The following is a 23,276-nucleotide window of genomic DNA, read 5'->3' as shown; positions in this document are numbered from 1 at the left end:
TGATTGTGGATGGTTCATGAATTCATTAGAGAAGTTTTATTTCCAGAGAGCCAGGATTAAAACTTGTCAAACCTTTAATTGCATAACTCAAAAAAAAAAAAAAAAAAAAACCTTTCAATCCCCCCCCCCCAATAGTTATCTCATAATTTTTTAACATTTATGTTTCTATATATATTATAAAGTCTTTCTATATGAAAAACTTCATAAATATCTGCTTTCGAGTCTCAAAAGTCTCATAGTAATATTACCGAGTTCTTTTCACTCCATGCATGCTCCAACTCGTCAATACTTATCACACTTCTGGTTTTCATTTATCATAAAGTGAGAAAAATGAGCTGACATTACATGCCATAGTGCTTGACTCAAACAGTAAATATTACACACTTCAATTGTGCAAGAAAATATAAGTTCATCATATCATATATGCTTTTAAATTAAATTGCAGTTGTACAAATAAATTTTTAATCAATGCATTCAATATTAAATTCACTAGATGATATTTGACCAGAAATGCTCAAGTATGGAGGTATAAAAGTCTTGCAGTAGCTGCACTGCATAGTTCAGAAGGCCTGGACAGAGGGAAGAATTCCAGATGATTGGAGTACAGCTCTCATAGTACCCATATACAAAAAAGGGAAATAAAATTGAATGTGAGAATTAGAGGTATTTCTATACTGAGTGTTCCTGGTAACATTTATACAGGTATACTTGAGAAACAGCTGAGGATTATGGAAGGGAAGCTTGATGAAGAACAAGTGGGATTCAAGCTAATTGAGGCTGTCAGGATCAGATTTTCACTTTACGACAAATAGTTGAGAAATTGTGGGAACAAAGATCTGTATTTATTTTGTAGACATTCAAAAGGCATGCGACAAGGTGCCATTCAAAATGCTACAGTTATATGGTGTCAATAGAGCATTATATCAAGCAGTACTTAGTCTTTATTTGAGTTGTAAGTCAGCAGTTAGAATTGAAGTACAGGAAGATGGTTTGATATTAAATCTGGTGTGAGACAAGGGTGTACATTATCCCCTCTGTTATTCATTATCTATATGGATCACATTATGAAGGAAAGTGGTATTAAACCTGATATCAAAATTGGAGATGTTAATGTCAGATGTTTGGTTAATGCAGATGATGTTATACTTCTAAATTCCCTACACGTCTGCAACGTTCCCTGACTAAATTAAATAACTTTTGTAATAAATATGGTATGAAGGTCAGCAATAACAAGACAATGAAAATAGGCAGAGGCATTGAAAATATCAACTGCATTATGAATGGAGAGCCTATTGACCAAGCAAAACATTTCAGCTACTTAGGCATGATTTTTAGTGAAGATGGTAAATTAAATACGGAAATAGACAACAGAATCAACAAAGCTGATATGGTAGGAAGTCAACTGAATAAATTTATATGGTAAAAATAGATTAGTCAAAACTAAATTAGCTGTATGCAAGACAGTGTTCAAATTAATTTTAACTTATGAATCTGAGAGCTGGATTAGAAATAAAACAATTGACCAAAGACTAGTGACCTCAGATATGAGAGTCCTGAGAAAGATCAGGGGTATGAACACTTGACATCAATGGCAATATCATATTGAAAACAAGGATATTAGGAAAGAACTTGATATTGTTAGCATCCTGGAATGTGTTAGAGAGCTAATCTCAGATGGTATGGTCACTTAAATAGAATTGGAGAAGAAAGATTAGCAAAACAAGTGTTTTCTGCCAGGTTGGCAGGAAAAAGACCCAGAGGAAGACCAAGGTATAGGTGGATTGATACAGTAGAAATTGTCTTAGAAGACAGAAATATAAGATCTGATAATGTTGGAGTCTTGAGAGATAACAAATTGATTTGGAGGAAAATTGTTGATAGGAAGTTAGTAAAGATGTAAGTCCTTCATGTAGTACTATCATAATATCCTGTACACCCCTCAAGGGGTGTACAGGATATTATGTTTTGTACTTTTCTTATAATATAATTTTGTCAACATAATACTTTGCCAATTCTAATTTTTTTTTTTATAATTACCAATCTGATTAAGTACTGCAGTACAACTACTTATTCTTCAAATAGCTTTACCCTTAAGTAGATGTGCAATTGTAATTTATTTATTTATTTATTTATTCGTATGGAGTTTCCTCCCTTTTTCTCCCCCGTCCCTATTGGGGTGAGTTGAGCCCCCTCATGGGGGGTTAAGTATTTATGGCTGTAGATCCGTGTGTTCACGAGCCGGTTTGCCTGCTTGCGGGATGAAAAACACCAGATAAACTGGCGGAAAAACCCTACTGCCCACGCCCAAGACCGGCTAACTTGGCTATGGCTGAGGAAGATCCTTAAATTCCTCACGTCTTCGACGGGAATCGAACCTGGGACACTCCTTCCCCAGTCATATGGTTGCGAAGTGTGCAGCCACTAGGCTAACCGTGTGGACTGCAATTGTAATATAGTATTGTCATAAGCTTATTTTCACAGCTCACAACACTAATTAGCTTAGTGTAATTAAGTGCATTAACATTTTACATAATGCAGATTCTTTTTAATACTGGTATTGAAAAAATGCAATTATCATGCAATGACAAGTTGGACTAGATCATGTGACTGAGTGCATTGTGAAAATTGAGTACGGCTCCACTTAGAGTGCTACCTAAGTGGAGTACAGCTCCACTTAGGTAGCACTACTTCCTTATTTTCATGAATATTATTATCTTCCCTGTTAAATTATTTTTCATAAATTTACGAAAATAATTTAACGGGGAAGATACTGTATTTTTTCGTGTATAAGACGATACTTTTTTCAAAAATTTTTAGACCAAAAATTGGGGGTAGTCTTATACACGGGGGGTGGTAACCGGCTGAGAGACCCATGATTGCTGTGGCGAAATTACCAGTACCTTGTCTCCGCGAACAGGCTCCTCCAATCACTAGCCTTTGTAAACCTGTCGATTGACATCATTAACGGCTGATTCTGAATAAACCAATCGGAACTCTGAAAGCATTCATACATCTGCAACTTTTTGGCAGGGTAAGTTAATGTATTAACAGTATTTTGAAAGAAAGTGATATGTCTGGAACTAATAGTGATGAAGAAAATGATATGCCTGGAACTGAGAGTGATGCATAATTTCTTAGTATGCATCTTAAAAATATTACCTAATTTCTAAATATGCTTTGAATATTTAATAATCAAATGTGTTCTGTTTTATGTTTAAAATATCGTTTTCTTAATTTCGGGTTCAAAAAAGTAGGGTTCGTCTTATACATGGAAAAATACGGTAATTAATATTCACCATTCATTATGAACAATAATGAATTTACAATAATGAATTCACCATTCATTATAAATAGAAAATACAAACTCAGTTTGCTAATATCCTATGTTGTGGCATACATTTTAAACCCACATTAAAGGAAAGCTTTTCTGTATAATTATATGTAAAGTATATAGTGAGACTTAATGTATTACTTTGTTTTGTCAATATAACATTTTTTTTCTTTTATTATTATTTTTTTTAACATCACCTTTAACAATACTCATAACGTAGACTGATACTTTGGGCGGGTAAACTTTTTTTCTGGCTAGGAGATTTAAGTTGTATTTCTGGAGCCTTGGTCATATTACTATTACATGTCACCTCCAGGGAGTCCAAAGACTCATCGAGGGAGGGCATCTACTCTACAACTCCTGTCTCCACCAACTACACCAACGCCATTTACCGCCCAACACTAGCATTTCCACAGAAAATCATAAACATCCATGCCCACAGTGGGATTCGAACCTGCAGCCTTTTGGCTGGAGAGCAGATACACTAACCACTCGGCCAACCAGGCCGGCTGTGTGTGTGTATATATAAATAAAAACCAAAACTGGGATATATAAAAATGAATCCCACGCATTTCTCAAGATTGATAACATGACAGTGCAGTGCGTGTGTGTGTGTGTGTGTGTGTGTGCGCGCGCGCAAGTGATTGATAAGACAGGAAAGGAATCTGTTAATCTTTGGAAGTTGTAAGAGTTGGTGAAAACCGTGCAGGAAAGATAGACCAGATGTGAAAGTTAGCCTAAGAAGATTGGTTGGGTAGAGTGTTATCAAATGTGATAGTGCAAGGCATGGTTTTTGCTCTGGGAAATAGGCAGGATTATGTTTTGATAGCATTAAAATTTATTAAATTATCCCTCATCCTACTTGAGAATGGCTAGAAGATTGGTGTTTGTGGCATTGCCTATAGATATTGAAGCTCAAGTCATTGAAGTATTATGTTTTGTGGATGATGAAGAGGAATGAAGTGTACTGTCATCAGCAAAACTGTGAATAGGATTAAGCATTAATAAGAAAAAAAAAAAAAATTGATGTATAGGAGGCAGTGTGTATTAGGGTATACTCCACATTGATGAAAAGAAAATTCAGATCATTCACCAGGGCACAGCGAAATACTAAATATACTTAACTGTGCTGGTACTTCACTCAGAGGGTAGGAAGGAGACCATTGATAGCTTGGAAGGAAGCTCTCGATGCCAGATTCAAATGCCTTGGAAATATCAAGAGTGACTACATAAGATTCTCCAAATGTTTTCATAGCCTGTCCAAAGGTGAGTATGGCAAGGTCATCTATAGAATGAGAATGGCTGCACAGATTGGTGATCACTGATTAACTGATAGGTCTTTATTGAATAAGCTTGAAGTCCCTTGCCATTTTTTAGTGCTATGGGACAGTAGTTTGATGCCTTACCCATCTTTCTTTTTAAGAATGGGCTAGATACATACTTGCTTCCATTGAATAGATGCCGGATGAGTAGGACAGCTGTGAAGTTTGCATTTTGAAAGGTTGTAACTGGGTAACTACTCAGAACGATTTAATTTTATTTGCAGGAACCAATGTTTGTTCTAAAAGTTGCCACTAGAGCAATACATGTAAGTTAAGTAATGATACTCCTGATATGCAGTGAAATGCTGTGACTGTACCATTTATGCAAATGACAAGTGTTCCCAATGGCATATGCTTAGAAAGAAGCTTCTGTAAAATCAAGTAGCTGCAGAATGCATCAATTCATTGCCTTTGAGCAGATATGTTAAAGCATGTCACCATTACCAAAGGATCATGTAACTTCTTGTGAAGTTGTTTTATCAAAATAACTGAAAGTTCAGAACATTAAAGGGATTAAAACAGGTCCTATGACTGCAAATGGTTTATGCAAAATGATCTGGAAATTTGAAGAAGCAGATTCCTTTTAGATGTCAAACCTGGCAGAGGACAGAAGCCCCTCCAATGGCAGACAGTGGAGGAGTAGCCACAGTGTTGTAGGAAGAAAAGATGGCAAATGCCATAAGAAGCAGTGGTGCACAGCATATTTCATAGTCTTTAGTCAAACCTGTAAGCATAGTTCACAAATTTGTAAGGCAAATTCTGTGATGTTATCCTCACAAGATTTTCAACTTTCAGCAATTGCTTAATCTTGACCAGGGTGCATGAGAAACATTTACTCTCCAATTTTTTGTTCAGCCTGAGCTAGACCACAACTGACCATGGAACATTTTCTGGACTGACTAAGATCACTTACATCTGGATGGTGCTGCTATTATGCATAACTGCTGAATTTGGGCAACTGCAAATTGGCTTGCTGTGTGACAGATTCTGCTTCATTCCCTGAAGGTTACTGTTTGGTGTGGTGTTACAGCAGAAATGGAACTTTGTTTCTCGAGGAGCTTGATCTTTCTGGTCTCATTATCTGCACTGTTAGCGGTTGGAAGTATACATCTCTTAGACAATCAGGTGATTCCAACACTGTCACTGCCTGGATTCAACACACATTATGCAGGATGGTGCCCCTCCTCACATCACCCATGTCAAGCAGATGCTTCAGACACATTTTACTGGGCACAGAATCATTCATCAGCTGCCATTTTCATACAACGTGGCCTGCACACTTGCTGAATCTGAAGCCCCTGTGACTTGACTGTGGAGACATCTCAAAGACGTCTATTACAGGCACATAACCAACTTAGTGGACCTCAAGATCAGCATTACATGCCATATTTACAACATTTTAAGTGAAACTCAATGTTTTGTGGTTGAGCATGCAATTTGAGCATGTTGCAGACAATGAGGACAGCATAATGAACATGTTGTGTAACCATAACCACAAAGCATATGTGTACTCTCCTTTTTGTGAATGTTTGAATTGCCCACTACAGTATTGTAGAAAGAACAAAGGTGTTTTTTCTTCATTTTGAAACAATACGTTAACAGAACAAATAAAAACAGGAATTAAGATTTGTGGTGATACTGTAATTATTGCTCATCATCTTCATTGGCTTGACATCCCTGTGTTGGGCCCTGGCCAGTTATTGCTGATAATGAGGACAAACTGAAATCCACTGTCACAAAGATGAAAGAAATTTTCATACTATGGCCTAAAAATTATAAGAGAACTAAACTGCTAACCACAAGTGAAGTAAATCTCAAAAGTAAATTTATAAATAAAAAGCAACCCAGTACAACAGATAACTTTTTAAATACCTTGGGTCTCATCACAGAAGTTGTAAGAAACCAATCAAATATAAAAGCAAAAATAGGAGATTTTGCCAAAAAAGCTTTACTAGTAGAGCTTTTTTGGCCAAAAAGCTCTACTAGTAAAGGATTTGGCATTCAGTAAGGAGACTAGTAAAAACATACATATGGAACATTGCACTATGTGGTTGTGAAACTTGAATAAAACGCCAAAAAACTAGACATTTGAACTTTGGCTGGAGAAGTATGATAATTCGACTCATGAAGTTCTAAACATGTTGAAAAGTGATCATTAATGAACCACATCAAGAGAAGAAAAAGCCTGATTGGAGACCACTTTAGTTACAGAGAACTGCTTACAGAAATAATGGAGGGTACTGTGGAAGGAAAGAAGCCAGGAAGCAGATCAAGAATTTCCTATATAAATAACTTAACTGGAGCAAAGAACTATGGGAAAAAAAAATGGTACAGAATAGGATGTATTCTTGCTGGGAATATTTACTGAATATTTTAGAAGCTTTGGAAACAGATCAAGTCACTTCATGAGAAAGAGGGTGAATTGGCCAGGTGGAGCTATATGCTGTGCACTTCACAGCATAATGATTTTATGCCATAATTTTTTGAATCATGCAAATTTAAAATGCACAGTGTTGAAAGATTATATTGTATTGCTCCAGTTATTTAAAATATGCTACCAAAGCAAAATCAGATAATTCCTTGATATTAATTGAACTAGGATTATATTTCCTGTTTGTCAAAAATAAGGGAGGAAGATATTTTAATCAAGTTATTTTATTCATTATTTTTACTTGATATGAAAGAATGCTTAGAGAATCACTTCATGAATTATTTTCAGATGCCATAAAATATACTATTATTGTGAGTGCCACAGCATCTGATGCTGCTCCATTGCAATATTTGGCTCCATATTCAGGTTGTGCAATGGGAGAATACTTCAGGGATAATGGAATGCATGCTCTTATTATCTATGATGACCTTTCTAAACAGGTAAGTCCATGTTTAAGCTAACAGTTTTATTTGGATTTACCATTTGTTAATTACCCACACATTACTATACATCTAACTGCTTTCTTGGTTGACAATTCTCAGTGGCTCTAGTACCAAATTTCATTGCATTTTTTGGCCATGTATGTTTTTAAACTTATAAAGCTGTTCTAAAATTTATGGCCAAAAGAGTTTTTGCAAGATATTAATAAATACCATATTTTTACATGTACCACATAGTCTTGGTGTATGGTGTACAATCAATTTCAGAGGTTAAAATAAAAATTTGAAAAAATTTCATGAAGTAGTAATTAAAAATTGTCATCTAAAAGTTGGTTGGTGTGCTGCATTCATAGTAAGACTTGAGCTGCTTTAGGCTCATGGTCTTTAATATAAGACTCACAAGTCTTACATTAAATACCATGAGCCTGATCAATCTAGACTTGCAGACCATGCTATTAACAATAAACATAGGTCATTGGAACAAGACAAGTTCTTCATAAGTTGTTTCCTCATAGAACAGCTTGATAAAGAAACATGTGAAACTTGAATTCACTGTCCTAATTTAGATTCGATGATCAACATCAATTTGTGAGAGAGTACTTTTTAAATCATCTAATCTTTCCTAACTTTATATTGTCTATATATATATATATATATTTAATAAGTTAGGAATAGGTTGTGCTTCTTAGAATTGTTAATGTTTAATTGTCATTCTGTGATGTTGTATTGACAATGCCTTTGATATTTAGGCAAAAATTCTACACTGATAGTTTTTAATGAGAGTTTTTCTCCTGTGTTATAATTCTTTTCATTGGCAGATAAAATTCAAAGTAAGGGTGCTGTTTCTTCAGTGAAAAGAAGATGCATAAACCTATTACATTATATACTAAGATTAAAAGTAATAAATTGTGTGATGGTGTATTGAAACACTAAAAGATGCCACAGGCTAACCTTACTTTACTCTGCTGTTAGTTTTTTAAAACAAAGATAAGGTTTTTAGTGAAGTGAGAAGTAATACATGAGTTAATAATACAGTAGTCACAAACATGACAATCATTGTTGAAATAGAAAAACTTAACGTGTAGATTGATGATCAAACTGGTTGCCATATTACCTTTTAAGCTAAGCTATTCAGAATAACTCTTTCCTTTGCAAAAATAATTACAAATTTTTCATTTGTGTATATGATATAAATAAATGCTTTATGTCAATTATGCATACATACTCATGTTCATAGAAACTGCATCACCTTACATAAATATAATAATTTTCATTGCTGTTGTGTGAGAATTTTATGCTATAAATAGACCGCAAGAGCTAATTTTTGCATTTTTGTGCTGAGATTGCTATGGCTTGTTACGTGCAGTTAACACCTCCCAAAAAAAGTGGTATTCAAGCTTTGAATAGAGAACGGCTATTCCTCTATAGTAATATAGCTAAAAGGTATCCTTTAGGTTAATCTAGTGTGGTATGGCTGCTGTCACCAGAAGAAAATCTGATCTGTTGAAAGGAAGAAGGGGACAAGAAGAAAGCACTGTCTACTCTATGCCAAAATTGAATTCTGCCTCAAAAAAAGCACTGTGCATCATCTGGAGAACTGAAATGAGACTGGGAAGAACAAACAGGAGTTGTGGCAAGCCGTGTAACTGTCAGAAGATTCATTCAACAGGGACTGACGGCTAGGTTCCCTAAAAATAAACCCTTACTAACCAAAAAAAAAAAAGAGAGAGAGATTGGTTTGGTTAAATTGGTGCAAAGAGATCAGTGGAAAAGAGGATTTTTTTTTTATGAGAAAATTTAACCTGCAGGGTGCCAATGGCAGACAGTTCAAAGATGATCAGATAAAAAATAATTCAACCCTGACTATCTGGTGTCAACAGTAAAATTCTCAGCCAGTCAGATGATCTGGGGCTGTATGTTGTATCATGTGTTGTTGGTCACTTGCATTTCATAAAAGGTTCAGTGAATGCACAAGTGTACCAGAAAATTTTAGAATTGTTGCCTGCTATCAGAGACCACTTTAGAGTCTCAGTCATCCTGAACTGCATCTTTCAGCATGACTCTGTCCCTTGTCATAGAGCAAAAAGTGTAAGTAATACTATTTATATAACAACCCTATATGCACTATACAAATAGTTTAGTACTTAAAAAGCTTCAGATTCTGTGGAAACTTTATAAGTGACTCAATGAACACTGATTCAGCGACTACTGTGGCCAGAAAACAGCCAAGATCTCAATCCCATTGAGAATTTATGGTATCAAATGGAGATTGAAATACAGCTCAAAGAAGCCATTATAAGGGTATATAACCATTCATTTACAGTTGTATCCATCAGGAAATTGATCAATGACCCATGGATGCCAAGTTGTAATAAAGGGAAGAGGAGGACCCACGAAGTACCAAAACAGCAAAAAGTGAAGTATTTAGTTTTGAATTGTTAATAAAACTGTAGTTGATTTAAATTTTGATACCAGTATTTGTTTTTCCATCACTGTCCACTCCATTTTGAAATATTTACAACAAACTCAACATGGTTATTTCCTGATTGTCATATCTTGTACTAAAAAGAGCAAAATATTAATCAAAAATAAAACCGTTATTGCATTTGTTATTTGTGGCAATTGTGTTATTCTCCTTTTTCAAATAGGCATTGAAATTTAATTAGCAAGATGGAAAAAAAAACATGGTTACAGCAGGTGATGTGATTTCTGTGAACATGAGTGTATATATGAATGCTTTTAAACTATTACATACATCTACAAGTGAAGGGGATTAGCAGTGATTTGCTATATGATAGTGATCCAGAGCCTAACATGTATGACCAGGGTATGCCTGTATTTCTTTTGTGGCCCCCTGTGCCATTTAAAGTTCCAATATTTCTTTCATTTCAAGGACCAAAAAAAAAAAAAAAAAAAAAAAAAAAAATCAGTTGAAAACAGTTGCTTCTACAAAAGTTAAGCTGCTTTGAATTCGGTTCTTTTATGTCTCAAGAGCGCAGATTTTTTGCTTAAAATAGACTGGTTGGGTGAATGGCCAGCATTTTGTAAGAGGGGTGCAGGATTCCATTTTTGATCTTTAGAGCAGGATTTCTTGATTATCTAACTCTTGGCCCATCCATGGTAATAATACTAATGCACTATAGGGTAATAACCTTTTGTGGATGTGATTAACATTTAAGAAAACAAGGGAAAGATACAAATTATATCACTTCAGTTTTTGAGTTTTGTGAATTTTCCCATAGCTATTAGCTTATCAGAAAATTCTTTTTATCTGAAGCAGTTGTGAAAAGTATGTGAATTGAAAATACTAACTGACAATACACTTGCAACATCTGTTGGTAGCCTGTTCCATACTCCCCCCCCCCCCCACAAATTAGATGTAACTGGATGTTACATGCTTCATAACCGCATTTTTACTCAGTTTCTGTGGATTCCCGAGTTCTCCTTTTCCCCTTGCACCTCCCATGAACTGCAAAATCTCACTAATCAAATTCATGATGTGTAGCCTCAAGGTATGTACCAGATATGATAGTACTACATGAAAAACTTACATTATTACTAACTTCCTATCTAAAATTTTACTTCAAATCAAACTGTTACCTGTCAAGATTCCAACACTATCAGATCTCATATTTTTGTGATGTAAGGCACTTTTTTACTGTATCAATCCACCTATATCTTGTTCTTCCTCTGGGTATTTTTCCTGCCAATCTGTCAGAGAACACTTGTTTTGCTAATCTTTTCTCTCCCATTTAAGTGACCATACCACCTGAGATTAGCTCTGCTAACACATTCCTGGATGCTAACAATGTCAAGTTCTTTCTTAATATCCTCGTTTTTAATATGATATTGCCATTGATGCCATCTGTTCATGCCTCTAATTTTTCTTGCGACTCCTCTCGTATCTCTAGTCTTTGGTCAAGTGTTTTATTTCTAACCTAGCTCTCAGATCATTAAGTTAAAATTGGTTTGAACACTGTTTTGTGTATAGCTAATTTAGTGTTTTGACTATTTTCTCTTTTATTCCATTTAAATTTATTCAGTTGACTTCCTGCCATGCCATACCAGCTTTGTTGAATATGTTTTGTCTATTTCCATATTTAATTTACCATCTTCACTAAAAATCGTGCCTAAGTAGCTGAAATGTTTCACATGTTCTATAAGTTTTCTCTATTCACAATGCGTTGATATTTCCAATGTTTCTGCCTATTTTCATTGTCTTTGTCTTGTTATTGCTGACCTTCACACCATGTCTATCAATATTTATTCAATTTAGTCAGGGAATCTTGCAGACGTGTACCGGATTTAATTAGAAGTATAATATCGTCCACATAAAGTCATGACTTGAGATTAACATCTCCAATTTTGATATCAAGTTTAATACTACTTTCATGTACATCCATAATGTGTACCTCCTTGTCTGATACCAGATTTAACATTAGACCATCTTCCTGTACTTCCTTCAATTCTAACTGCTGACTAAAAACTCAGACTAAGCATTGCTTGATATAATGCCTCATTGACACCATATAACTGTAGCTTTTTGAATAGCTTTTCTCTTGGCACCTTGTCATATGCCCATTCTAGATCTACAAAACTTAAATACAGATATTTGTTGTATTCCCATGATTTCTCAACTATCTGTCGTAAAGTGAAAATCTGATCCTGTCAGCCTCTATTTGCCCTGAATCCAGCTTGTTCTTCACCAAGCTTCTCAAACGTTTCTCAAGTATACTTGCATAGATCTTGCCAGGAACACTCAGTAAAGAAATACCTCTGTAATTCTCACATTCAGTTTTATTTCCCTTTTTATGTATGGGTACTATAAGAGCTCTACTCCAATCATCTGGAATTCGTCCCACTGTCCAGGCCTTCTGAACTATGCATAACTATTCATTGCAGCCACTGTAGGACTTTTATACTTGAGCATTTCTGGTTGAATATCATCTATTCCTGCTGCCTGTCCACATTTCAGACTTCCAATGGCTTTTTCTACTTCAAGTTTGGATTTGTATTCCTGATTGCTTGCCTGCTGAGTGTTTTTTTACTACTGTGCTGTCACTGATTGTTTCATTAGCAATTTTTCGAAGTAATTACTCCATACATCAAGGATATCTTTTTCTCCAATTTTCATGTCACCTTTATCATCTCTAATTCCTTTTACAGCACTGTTTCCTCCTTTTCTGATCTTCTTCAACAACCTTTAGAATATCTTGCTACCTTCTTGATATTTATTTTCTATGTTCTTACCAAAGTCTTCCCATGACTTTGTTTAGCTAGTTTTACACAGTGTTTAGCTTTCTTGCACTTGTCTCTGTATTCTCGGAGCACAAGCTGACTGATTTGCCAGGAACTTTTGATATGCTTTCTACTTTTTCTTCACTGCCTGTTTAACTTCCTGTGTCCACCAAGAAGTACTTATTTAAATTAAGGGGATATTAAATCCCACATTGTTTTAAAACCGAATAAGAAACTCGGAGATTGGAATCAGAGAGTTTCATGCCGAATATAGTAAACTATATTCGGCATGAAACAGCATGTAATAACAGCATACATTTCCTAGGAAATGTGTTTTTACATTATGGAAAATACCAAGAATAGCGATCAGCACGTTACCACCTTTGCTGCGAGTTGCCCGAGATTGTACTACGTACTAGAACTACTTGCATTAGCTCATGCTAGTGATCACCGAAACTTTTATAGTTTACTATATTTGGCATGAAACTCTGTGATTCCAATCTTTGAGTATCTTATTCGGTTTTAAAACAATGTGGGATTTAATATCCCCTTAATTTAAATAATGTTTATATCGCCGAAATAAAGCCTATCGGCTCTTTATATTTATCATCATCATCAAATTCCTGCCATGTACCCTCAAGGGGTGTACAGGATATGATAGTACTACATGAAAAAAATTACATCATTACTAACTTCCTATCTACAATTTTCCTCCAAATCAGTCTGTTACTTGTCAAGACTCCAACATTATCAGATCTTATATTTCTATTGTTTAAGGCACTTTGTACCGTATCAATCCACGTATATCTTCGTCTTCCTCTAGGTCGTTTTCCTGCCAACCTGGCAGACAACACTTGTTTTGCTCATCTTTCCTCGCCCATTCTGTTTAAGTGACCAGACCACCTGAGATTAGCTCTGCTAACCTCAATCCTGGATGTTGACAGTGTCAAGTTCTTGCCTAATATCCTCATTTTTAATATGATATTGCCATTGATGCCATCTGTTCACGCCTATAATCTTTCTCAGGACTCTCATATCTGCAGTGTCTAGTCTTTGGTCTAGTGTTTTACTTCTGACCCAGCTCTCAGATCCATAAGTTAAAACTGGTTTGAACACTGTCTTGTATACAGCTAATTTAGTGTTCTGACTAATTTCTCTCTTATTCCATATGAATTTATTCAATTGACTTCCCACCATACCAGCTTTGCTGATTCTGTTGTCTATTTCTATTTTTAATTTACCATCTTCAGTAAAAATCGTGCCTAAGTAGCTGAAATGTTTTACTTGTTCCACAGGTTCTCCATTCACAACACAGTTGACATTTTTAATGATTCTGCCTATTTTCATTGTCTTTATCTTTTTATTGCTGACCTTCATACCATATCTATTACAACAATTATTCAATTTACTCTGTGAATCTTGCAGACTTGTAGCGGATTTATTTAGAAGTATAACATCATCCGCATAAAGCAAAGAGCTGACATTAACATCTCCAATTTTAATATCATGTTTAATACCACTTTCCTTCATAATGTGATCCATATATAGATAATGAATAACAGAGGGGATAATATACATCCTTATCTCACACCAGATTTAACATTAAACCATCTTCCTGTACTTCCTTCAATTCTAACTGCTTATTTACAACTCAAATAAAGACTAAGTACTGTATTGCTTGATATAATGCCCCATTAACATATAACTGTAGTGTTTGGAATAGCTTCTTTCTTGGCACCTTGTCATATGCCTTTTCCAAATCGACAAAACTTAAATACAGATCTCTGTTATATTTACATGCTTTCTCGACTATTTGTCGTAAAGTGAAGATCTGATCCTGACAGACATCATTTGGCCTGAATCCAACTTGTTCTTCACCAAGCTTTTCTTCCACAATTCTTCTCAACCCTTTCTCAAGTATACTTGCATAGTTCTTGCCAGGAACACTCAGTAGGGAAATACCTCTGTAATTCTCACATTCAGTTTTATTTCCCTTTTTATATATGGGTACTATGAGAGTTCTACTCCAATCATCGGGAATTCGTCCCTCTGTCCAGGCATTCTGAACTATGCAGTGCAGCCACTGTAAGACTTTTATACCACCATATTTCAGCATTTCTGGTTGAATATCATCTACTCCTACTGCCTTTACACATTTCAAGCCTTTGGAGGCTTTTTCTACTTCAAGTATGGATATGTATTCCTGCCTGCATGGCTGGTCAGTGTTTTTTTACCATTGTGCTGTCATCACTGCTTGTTTCATTTAGCAGTTTTTCAAAGTAATTACTCTATACTTCAAGGATATCTTTTTCTCCCATTTTCATGTCACCTTTATCATCTCTAACTCCATTTACAGCACTCTTTCCTCCATTCCTAAGTTTCTTCAACAACCTCCAGAATATTTTGCCACCTTCTTGATATTTATTTTATATGTTCCTGCCAAAGTGCTCTCATGACTTTTGTTTAGCTAGTTTTACACACTATTTAGCATTCTTGCATTTGTCTCTGTATTCTCTAAGAGCACAAGCTGACTTATTTGCCAGGAACTGTTGATATGCTTTCTTCTTTTCCTTCACTGCCTCTTTAACTTCTTGTGTCCACCAGGGAGTTATGATTTTTTTTTTATCCTTGCAAACAACCTCACCACATCTCTCTCTGGCAGAATCAATCAATGTTTTCTTCAGAGTTTGGCACTGAATCTCTAAAATTTGGTTCCTGTTCTCAAACTCTTTCATTTTTTCTTCAATAATCTTTGTGTAGTTTAGTCTACAGTTCACATCTGAGAGCTGGTCAACTTTTATTCGCTTTAAAACTTTCGTACATGTTATTCTTTTCAATATGAAATTCAGTTTTATCCTGCTTAAGACTAAATAGTGATCACTTCTAGTTTCAAATCCTCTGTACATGCTGGTGTCCTGCACCAGGGAGGAAACATCCTATCAACAATAACATAGTCAATGAGACTTTTCTTATTCCTTGCCCCTTCTCTCCATGTGAATTTGTACAGCAATTTTATGTTGGAATATGGTGTTAGTAATAACAGGTTCATGTCCTGAGCAGAAATCCAACAGATATTTGCCATTATTATTAGCTTTGCTCTTTTCTCCAAATTTTCCCAAAATATATTCCTGACAATCATTTCCTGCTCTGCTATTTAGATCCCCAACACGGACCAACTTTTCCTTTTTCATTGTGTCAGTTGCTTTTTCTAAAGCATCAAAAAATTCTTCCACTTCTACCTTAGTAGAACCTAAGGTGGGACCATAGGCACAAATAAGTCTCATTGTCCAATTCCCCATTCTAATATTAGCCCACATCACTCTACTTGAGACTGCCTGTCATTCAAGAAGATTAGCTTCATAATTTGTGTTGAATACTATGGCTACTCCTTCTTTTCCTTGATTGTCATTGCCTGAATATAACATTTTGTATATGTTGCTCAGAAAGATCTCGCCAGTTTTTGTCTTTTTTGTTTCAGTGACCCCTATAATGTCGATCTGGTACTTATCTAATTCCTCAGCTAGCTCCATTTGTTTGCCATTCAGGCTTCTTATGTTGATAGTACCAATCTTTAACTCTGGTGATGTTGAGTTGGGGTGTGTTTTCAGATTTGTTCTTGTAGCTGACTTTTCACTGTTCGCCTTGGTTCCCTGGCGAAAACAAAGGTATTTGCCATTATTATTATCTCTGCTCTTTTCTCCAGATTTTCCCAAAATATTTTTGTATGTCTGACAATCATTTTCTACTCTGCTATTTAGATCCTCAACAAGGACCAATTTTTCATTGTCGGTTGCTTTCTCTAAAGCCTCAAAAAATTCCTCCACTTCTGCCTTAGTAGAACCTGCTGTGGGAACATAGGCACGAGTAAGTCTCATCGTCTAGTTCCCCACTCTGATATTTGCCCGCATCACTCTACTTGAAATTGCCTGCCATTCAAGAAGATTAGCCTCGTATTTAGTGTTGAATACTATAGCTACTCCTTCTTTTCCTTGATTGTCATTGCATTAATATAACATTGTGTATTTATTGCTCAGAAAGCTCTCACCAGATTTTGTCTTTTTTGTTTGTCACTCCCTGTTTTGTCGATGTAGTTCTTATCCAATTACCTCAACTAACTAAATTTCTTTGCCATTCTGGCTTCTTATGTTGATAGTACCGATCTTGAACTCTGATGTTGAGTTGGGTATGTTTTAGGATTTGTTCCAATAGCTGACTTTTTGCTTTTTAAGCAGCCCATTTCTGGCATGCTTGACTGGTATACCATAATAGGATTTCTTATACAGGGGATGTTCTGTATGCTCCTGAACATCACTATATTTACCAGTAAGTGATGCCTGATATCATTAAATTCTTTGTATCCTAAGGGATGTACAGGATATTATGATAGTACTATATGAAAAAGTTATGCCATTACTAACTTCTAATCAACAATTTTCCTCCAAATTAATCTGTTATTTATCAAGACTCCAACATTATCAGATTTTATATTTCTGTTTTCTAATGCACTTCTTACTATATCAATTTGCTTCTATCTTGGTCTTCTTCTAGTTCTTTTTCCTGCTAACCTGGCAAAGAAGTCTTGTTTTGCTATTCTTTTCTCTCCCATTCTATTTGATGCCCATACTGGCCGAGATTAGCTCTACTAACACAATCTTGAATGCTAACAATGGCAGGCTCTATTTTTAATGTGACACTGCCATTGTTGCTATCTGTTCACTCCACTAATCTTTCCCAGAACTTTCATATCTATGTTTTCCAGTCTTAAGTATTTTATTTCTAACCCAGCTCTTTAATCCATAAGTTAAAATTGACTTGAATTTTAAATTCAAGTCAATTTTAACTTATACTAGTTTAGTGTTTTGACTACATTCTTTCTTATTCCATATAAATTTATTCAGCTTACTTCTTACCATACCAGCTTTGCTAATTCTGTTGTCTATTTCCATATTCAATTTGCCATCTTCACTAAAAATTGTACCTAAATAGCTGAAAGGTCTTGTTCTGTAAGTTTTCATTCAGGATACAGTCAATGTTTTCAATGTTTCTGCTTATTTTCATTGTCTGTCTTTTTATTGCTGATTTTTATATCAAATTTATTACAGCAGTTATTCAGTTTAGTCTGGGAATTGTGCAGATTTGTACTGGATTTATTTGGAACTATAACATCTGCATAAAGTAAAAAACTAAGATTAACATTGCCACTCCTGATATCAGACTTAATACCACTTTCCTTCATATATGTGTCCTTGTTGCACACCTGATGTAACATCAAACCATCTTCCTGTACCTCATTTAATTCTAACTATACAATTCTAACTGCATATACAATTGCTGACATACAGCTTAGAGATTACGTATTGCTTGATATTGTTGTGTTCCATTTACACCCAGGTAACTTTAGTGTTTTAAAGAGCTTTTCTCTGGGCACTGTCATATGGCTTTCCAGATCTACAAAAAGACAAATACAAATCCTTGTTATATTATCAAGGTATCTCAATTATTTGCTTAAAGTGAAAATTTGATCCTGACAGACCCTGTGTTTGGCCTGAATCCAGCTTGTTCTTCACTTAGCTTTCCTTCCACAATTTTTCTTAGTTGTTTCTCAAGTAATCTTGCCTAAATCTTAGGAACACTCACAAGGTAAATTTCTGTAATTCTCAATTTTCTATTCCTTTTTATAGGCAAGTACCTATTACAGCTCTACTCCAATCATGAGAAGTCCAACCCATTCTAGGGTTGGACTTGCAATCCAGGTGTTCTGAATTATTTTTGAGTATTTTTTGTCAAATTTCATCTACTCCAGCTGCCTTTCTACATTTCAGGTTTTTGATGGCTTTTTCTACTTCAAGTATGAATATGTACCCCTGACTGCATTCCTGTCGGGTGTATTCTACCATGGTGCTGACACTGTTTCATTTGGCAGTCTTTCAAAGTAATTACTTCAGACATCTAGAATATCTTTATCAGTTTTTGTATCACCTTTGTCTCTGATTCCTTTTTCCTGTTATAAGTGATGATGCAAGTAAGTTCTGCAAGTCAGAGCATTCTCCAAATTGATACTATTGTAAAATATATTCTTAATTATTTATTTTAGTTTATTGTTTAATTCTACCACAACTAATTTCTGCTCCTCTGCCCTTAGACAGACCTAAGGTTATCAGCCTGTTTTAATATGTGCAGTTCACTAACTTTCGCACGAATCAATTAGAAAATTTTGTTTTATTTACGACTGTGCCATTTAATTGAATCGATATAGCTTGAAAGTTAAGGCGAGGAAAACAGGAATAATTAACTATATACATATTTTCCTAATTTTTTCCCTTATGCAAGTCAAGACTTGCATAAGGGAAAAAATTGAATTGCATGCAGTTTGCTATTTTTTTGGAGATAGTGTATTGGCTAAAGAACAGGCCAGGTAGTTACAAAACATTTATTTTTAGCTAGAACAATAGGTACAATACACATAAAATAAATTACTGAGAAGTTATCTCCAACTATTTTAACATACTGGGAATGCAGTTAATACAACAAAACTCAGTGCACTCAATGCTAAGTTAACTCGTTAGACTTAAACATGCAATTGTCTCCTAAGTCATAACTATGCACATATTTATCCACTGCATATACAATTTAACATAAAATTTTCCCTCAAAGACTGTAACCTAATTATTGCCTAGCTGCATACATTTCCTTAATAACGAAACTATACTTACAACTAAGTATATTTTCGTTATCTAAACAAACAAGTTAGCATATAATCTTCCCACAAAGACTATGACTTAATTACTGCCTGCTTATAAACAATTTCTTGTAAACACATATAATTCTGAGTTATGTATTCTTAACAATTACAAAACAGTGTTTACCTACATTTCTTTGATATAGAGTCCAAATAAATTACAACAAACTTCATCAAGATTGTAGTGTCTCCTTCCTGGTTGATTTTTGCTGCTTGGACTATACTGGCAGTCTCTTTATAGAAATTTCCTCTGTCGAAAACTTGATATGGAACTTGCCAAAGTTACCGTGAGGTTTGCAGGTAACTGAGCTCTCGTAGCGTGTCAATTGGTCACTGGAACTTCATCGGAAAACTTACTGACCGGACGTCACTGGATACAGACTACCTGGAGACACAATCTTGAGAGCCATCAATGAGAGAAAAGCTGGGAGACGAAAGAGAAAGCCTCGGTGATGCAAAGAAGAGCAAAAGCCTTAAGCCAAGAGCCACAATCTCCTTTTATACAGTATCTGGCTCTTTGTTCTGTATGATGTGCTTTTTGGGATTAGCCTTTAGTGTAATGACGTCATTGTTGCCCCCTTCCATTGACATCATTTGGCCCTGCGGTTGATATGGTTGATATTTCGTCATCGCTAATCTGGCTTAATCCCTAATTATAGCTTTACATACAAGTTAACGTATGCACTTTAACAACATAATTATAACGTTCTTTTAAGTACATTATATTTTGAAGTGTTCAAAATATTTAGAAAACCCTGGAAAATCGATTCCAAAAATTTAACAAAGTTTAATTATTTGCGAGAGATTTTACACTATACTGGGATGTAGCTATCAGTCTTTCTGATAATTGTATACCAATATAGTACCCAAGTGTTATGGATGAAGCATGCTGAATGGGATTTTGAATAGTTGTAATAAACACATATGGCTAATGAAATTGCAACTTCATTTTAGAAAATGTGGTTCAGCACGGGTTGCTATAGATGTTTGGACAGGAATAATTTGAATCAGTCAACAACCTCGTGTTTACTGTTTCCATTTGAATATTTACTTCATGAACTAGATAATGTACCATTAGCCACATAGCAATCAATGTATTATTGTGTGGTGGAATAGAACCTACATATTCCAGCCAATGCCATGCAGTATTCAGTTGTCCACTACTAAGGTCAGTTTGGCCTCATTTATGCCAATTGATATAACACCTAGAACAAGCCAGAGTTAAGAATTCTTTAGGTAATGCTCATTTAAATTGCCAGTATTAGTTATAATCAAATTCCTGATATGTACCCTCAGGGGGGATGTACGGGATAGTATGACATGAAAAAAGTTGCATCGTTACTAACTTCCTATCGATAATGTTCCTCCAAAATATCTGTCAAAACTCGAATAGTATCAGGTATTATATTTCTATCATATAAGGCACACTTTACTGTATCAAACCACCTAGATCTTCGTTTTCCTATGAATTTTTTTTCTTGCCTTCCTGATAAAGAAAACTTGTTTTACTATTATTCTGCTTCCATTCTGTTTAAGTGAGCATATCAACTGAGATTAACTGCTAACACATTTCTTAATGATAATGATGTCAAGTTATTTTCTAAAATCCTCATTTTTAATGATACTTCCACTGATCCATCTGTTCAAAACTCAATCTTTCTCAAACTATGGTTTCTAGTCTGAGTATTATTTCTAACCCAGCTCTCAGATCAATAAATTAAAATTGTATAGCTAATTTCATGTTTTGACTAAGTTCTCTCTGATTCCATATAAATTGATTCAGCTGACTTCTATACTAACATACAGAATTAGTAAAAATTCTGTTTTCTAAATATATTTCTATATACAATTTGCCATCTTCACTAAAATTGTGCATAAATAGCTGAAATGTTTTACTTGTTCCATAGGTTCACCATTTAGAATACAATGTTTCTCCCTTCATTGTCTGTCTTTTATTGCTGATTTTCATACTAAATTTATTCCAGCAGTTATTCAATTCACTCAAGGAATCTCAGACATGTACTGGATATATTGAGAAATATAACATCATCTGCATAAAGTCGAGAGCTAGTATTAACATAACCAATTTTGATATCAGATTTAATACCACTTTCCTTCATAACGTGATCCACATAGATAATAACATTTGGAGATAATGTGCAACCTTGTCTCCTACCTGATTTAACACGAAATCTTCCTGTGCCTCAAATCCAACTTCTGACTTGCATCTCAAATATAGACTAAGTATTGTTTGATATTGTCCATTTACATCATATAACTAACATATTAGACAGCATTTCTCTTAGCACTTTGTCATATGTCTTTTCCAAACCTATAAAACTTAAGTGCAGATTCTTGTTATATTCCCATATTTTCTCAGCGGTTTGTGTTAAAGTGAAAATCTGATCCTAACAACCTCTATTTGGTCTGAACACGGCTTATTCTTATCTAAACTTACCTTCCACTATTTTTCTTGACTGTTTTTCAAGTTTCAAATCTTAGTCTGGAACATCCAGTAATGAAATTCCTCTTTAATTCCTATTCACTTTTATTTTCCGTTTTATGGGTACTATGAGAGCTCTACTCCAATTATCTGAATTTCAACCCTCTGACTAGGCTCTCTGAATTACGCAGTGTAGTCACTTAAAAACTTTTATATTTCCATATATGAGCATTTCTGGTCAAATATTTTTATATACTGCTCCAGTCTTTTCACATTTTTTAATGTTTTCTATTTCAAATATGTATTTATTCCTAATTGCATTAATTGCATTCCTGTTTCATGTTTTCTACTGCCATGCTCTCACTGCTTGTTTCATTTAGCAATCTTTCAAAGTAATTTCTCCAGACATCTAGAATATCTGGTATAATTATAGTTCTCTTCATTTCTAGGCTTTTTATATCTTGAAGAATATTTTGACACCTTCCTGATATTTTTCTATGTTCTTACCAAAGTATTCCCAAGACTTCTGCTTAGCTAATTTTATAGTGCTTCACTTTCATACATTTTTCTCTGTATTCTCTAAGAGCACAAGCTGACTGACTTGTCAGAAACTTTGTATATGCTTTCTTTCTGTCTTTTTTTTTTCTTTGACTGCCTCTTTAAATTCCTGAGTCCACTATGGAGTTCTGATTTTTCTATTCTTGCAGACAAACTGACCATATGCTTGTCTAGCTGAATCATTGTTTTCTTCAGAGTTTGTCTTTGAATCTCCAAATTCTTGGCCTAGTTTGATCTTCATTTATGAACAATTTGTAACTGATCAGATGCTGTTCTGTATAGCCAGTAAACTTTAAATTCACAGCCAAAAATGCATACATTTTTCATGAATACCTCCCACGAATTGTGAACCTCAGTGTTAAGACAGTGGGTGGGCTGATAATAAGATAATCTGGAGACTCTGCTCTAGATGTCAAAGATGGAAGTTTTCAAGCCGTGTAAGGTCTCTAATAAGTATAGTGCTGGTCTCACATTTAATGATGAAATTCATGTACATGAACATTTAATGGCAGGTGGCAGAATTTGAACTCGCAGCCTGTTGTTTGGAGAGTAGATATGCTAACAAATTTGCCTTCAGGGGGTTGCCATTGTTGCTGGTGCTCACATATGTTCAAAATAGAACATAGACATTCTCAACAAATGATTCTTGACCATTGATCTCTGAAATACTATACTAATCTGAGATAATAAGCCGAAAGGCTATTTTACTGGTGAATTTGTTAATTAAGAGGGAGATGTTAAATCCCGTTTTATTTTATACCCGGGTACAAAACT

At 34.9% G+C, this 23,276-nt stretch overlaps 1 protein-coding gene across 1 annotated transcript in view; it reads left to right on the top strand.

The window, feature by feature from the left end:
* Positions 1–23,276, top strand: part of blw (ATP synthase subunit alpha blw, mitochondrial) — a 193,458-nt gene that overhangs the window by 114,878 nt on the left and 55,304 nt on the right. The window contains exon 7 of the mRNA XM_090395741.1: positions 7,373–7,524. Coding sequence (XP_090251867.1) covers positions 7,373–7,524 — 152 coding nt within the window. The remainder of the gene's footprint in view (positions 1–7,372; positions 7,525–23,276) is intronic.

Source organism: Typopeltis vanoorti, chromosome 7, assembly GCF_054136105.1.
Source record: "Typopeltis vanoorti isolate ZY-2024b chromosome 7, IOZ_Tvanoo_1.0, whole genome shotgun sequence".
Classification (NCBI taxonomy): domain Eukaryota; kingdom Metazoa; phylum Arthropoda; class Arachnida; order Uropygi; family Thelyphonidae; genus Typopeltis; species Typopeltis vanoorti.
Note: the sequence above shows the minus strand (reverse complement) of the source record. Positions and strands in the feature narration are given on the sequence as shown.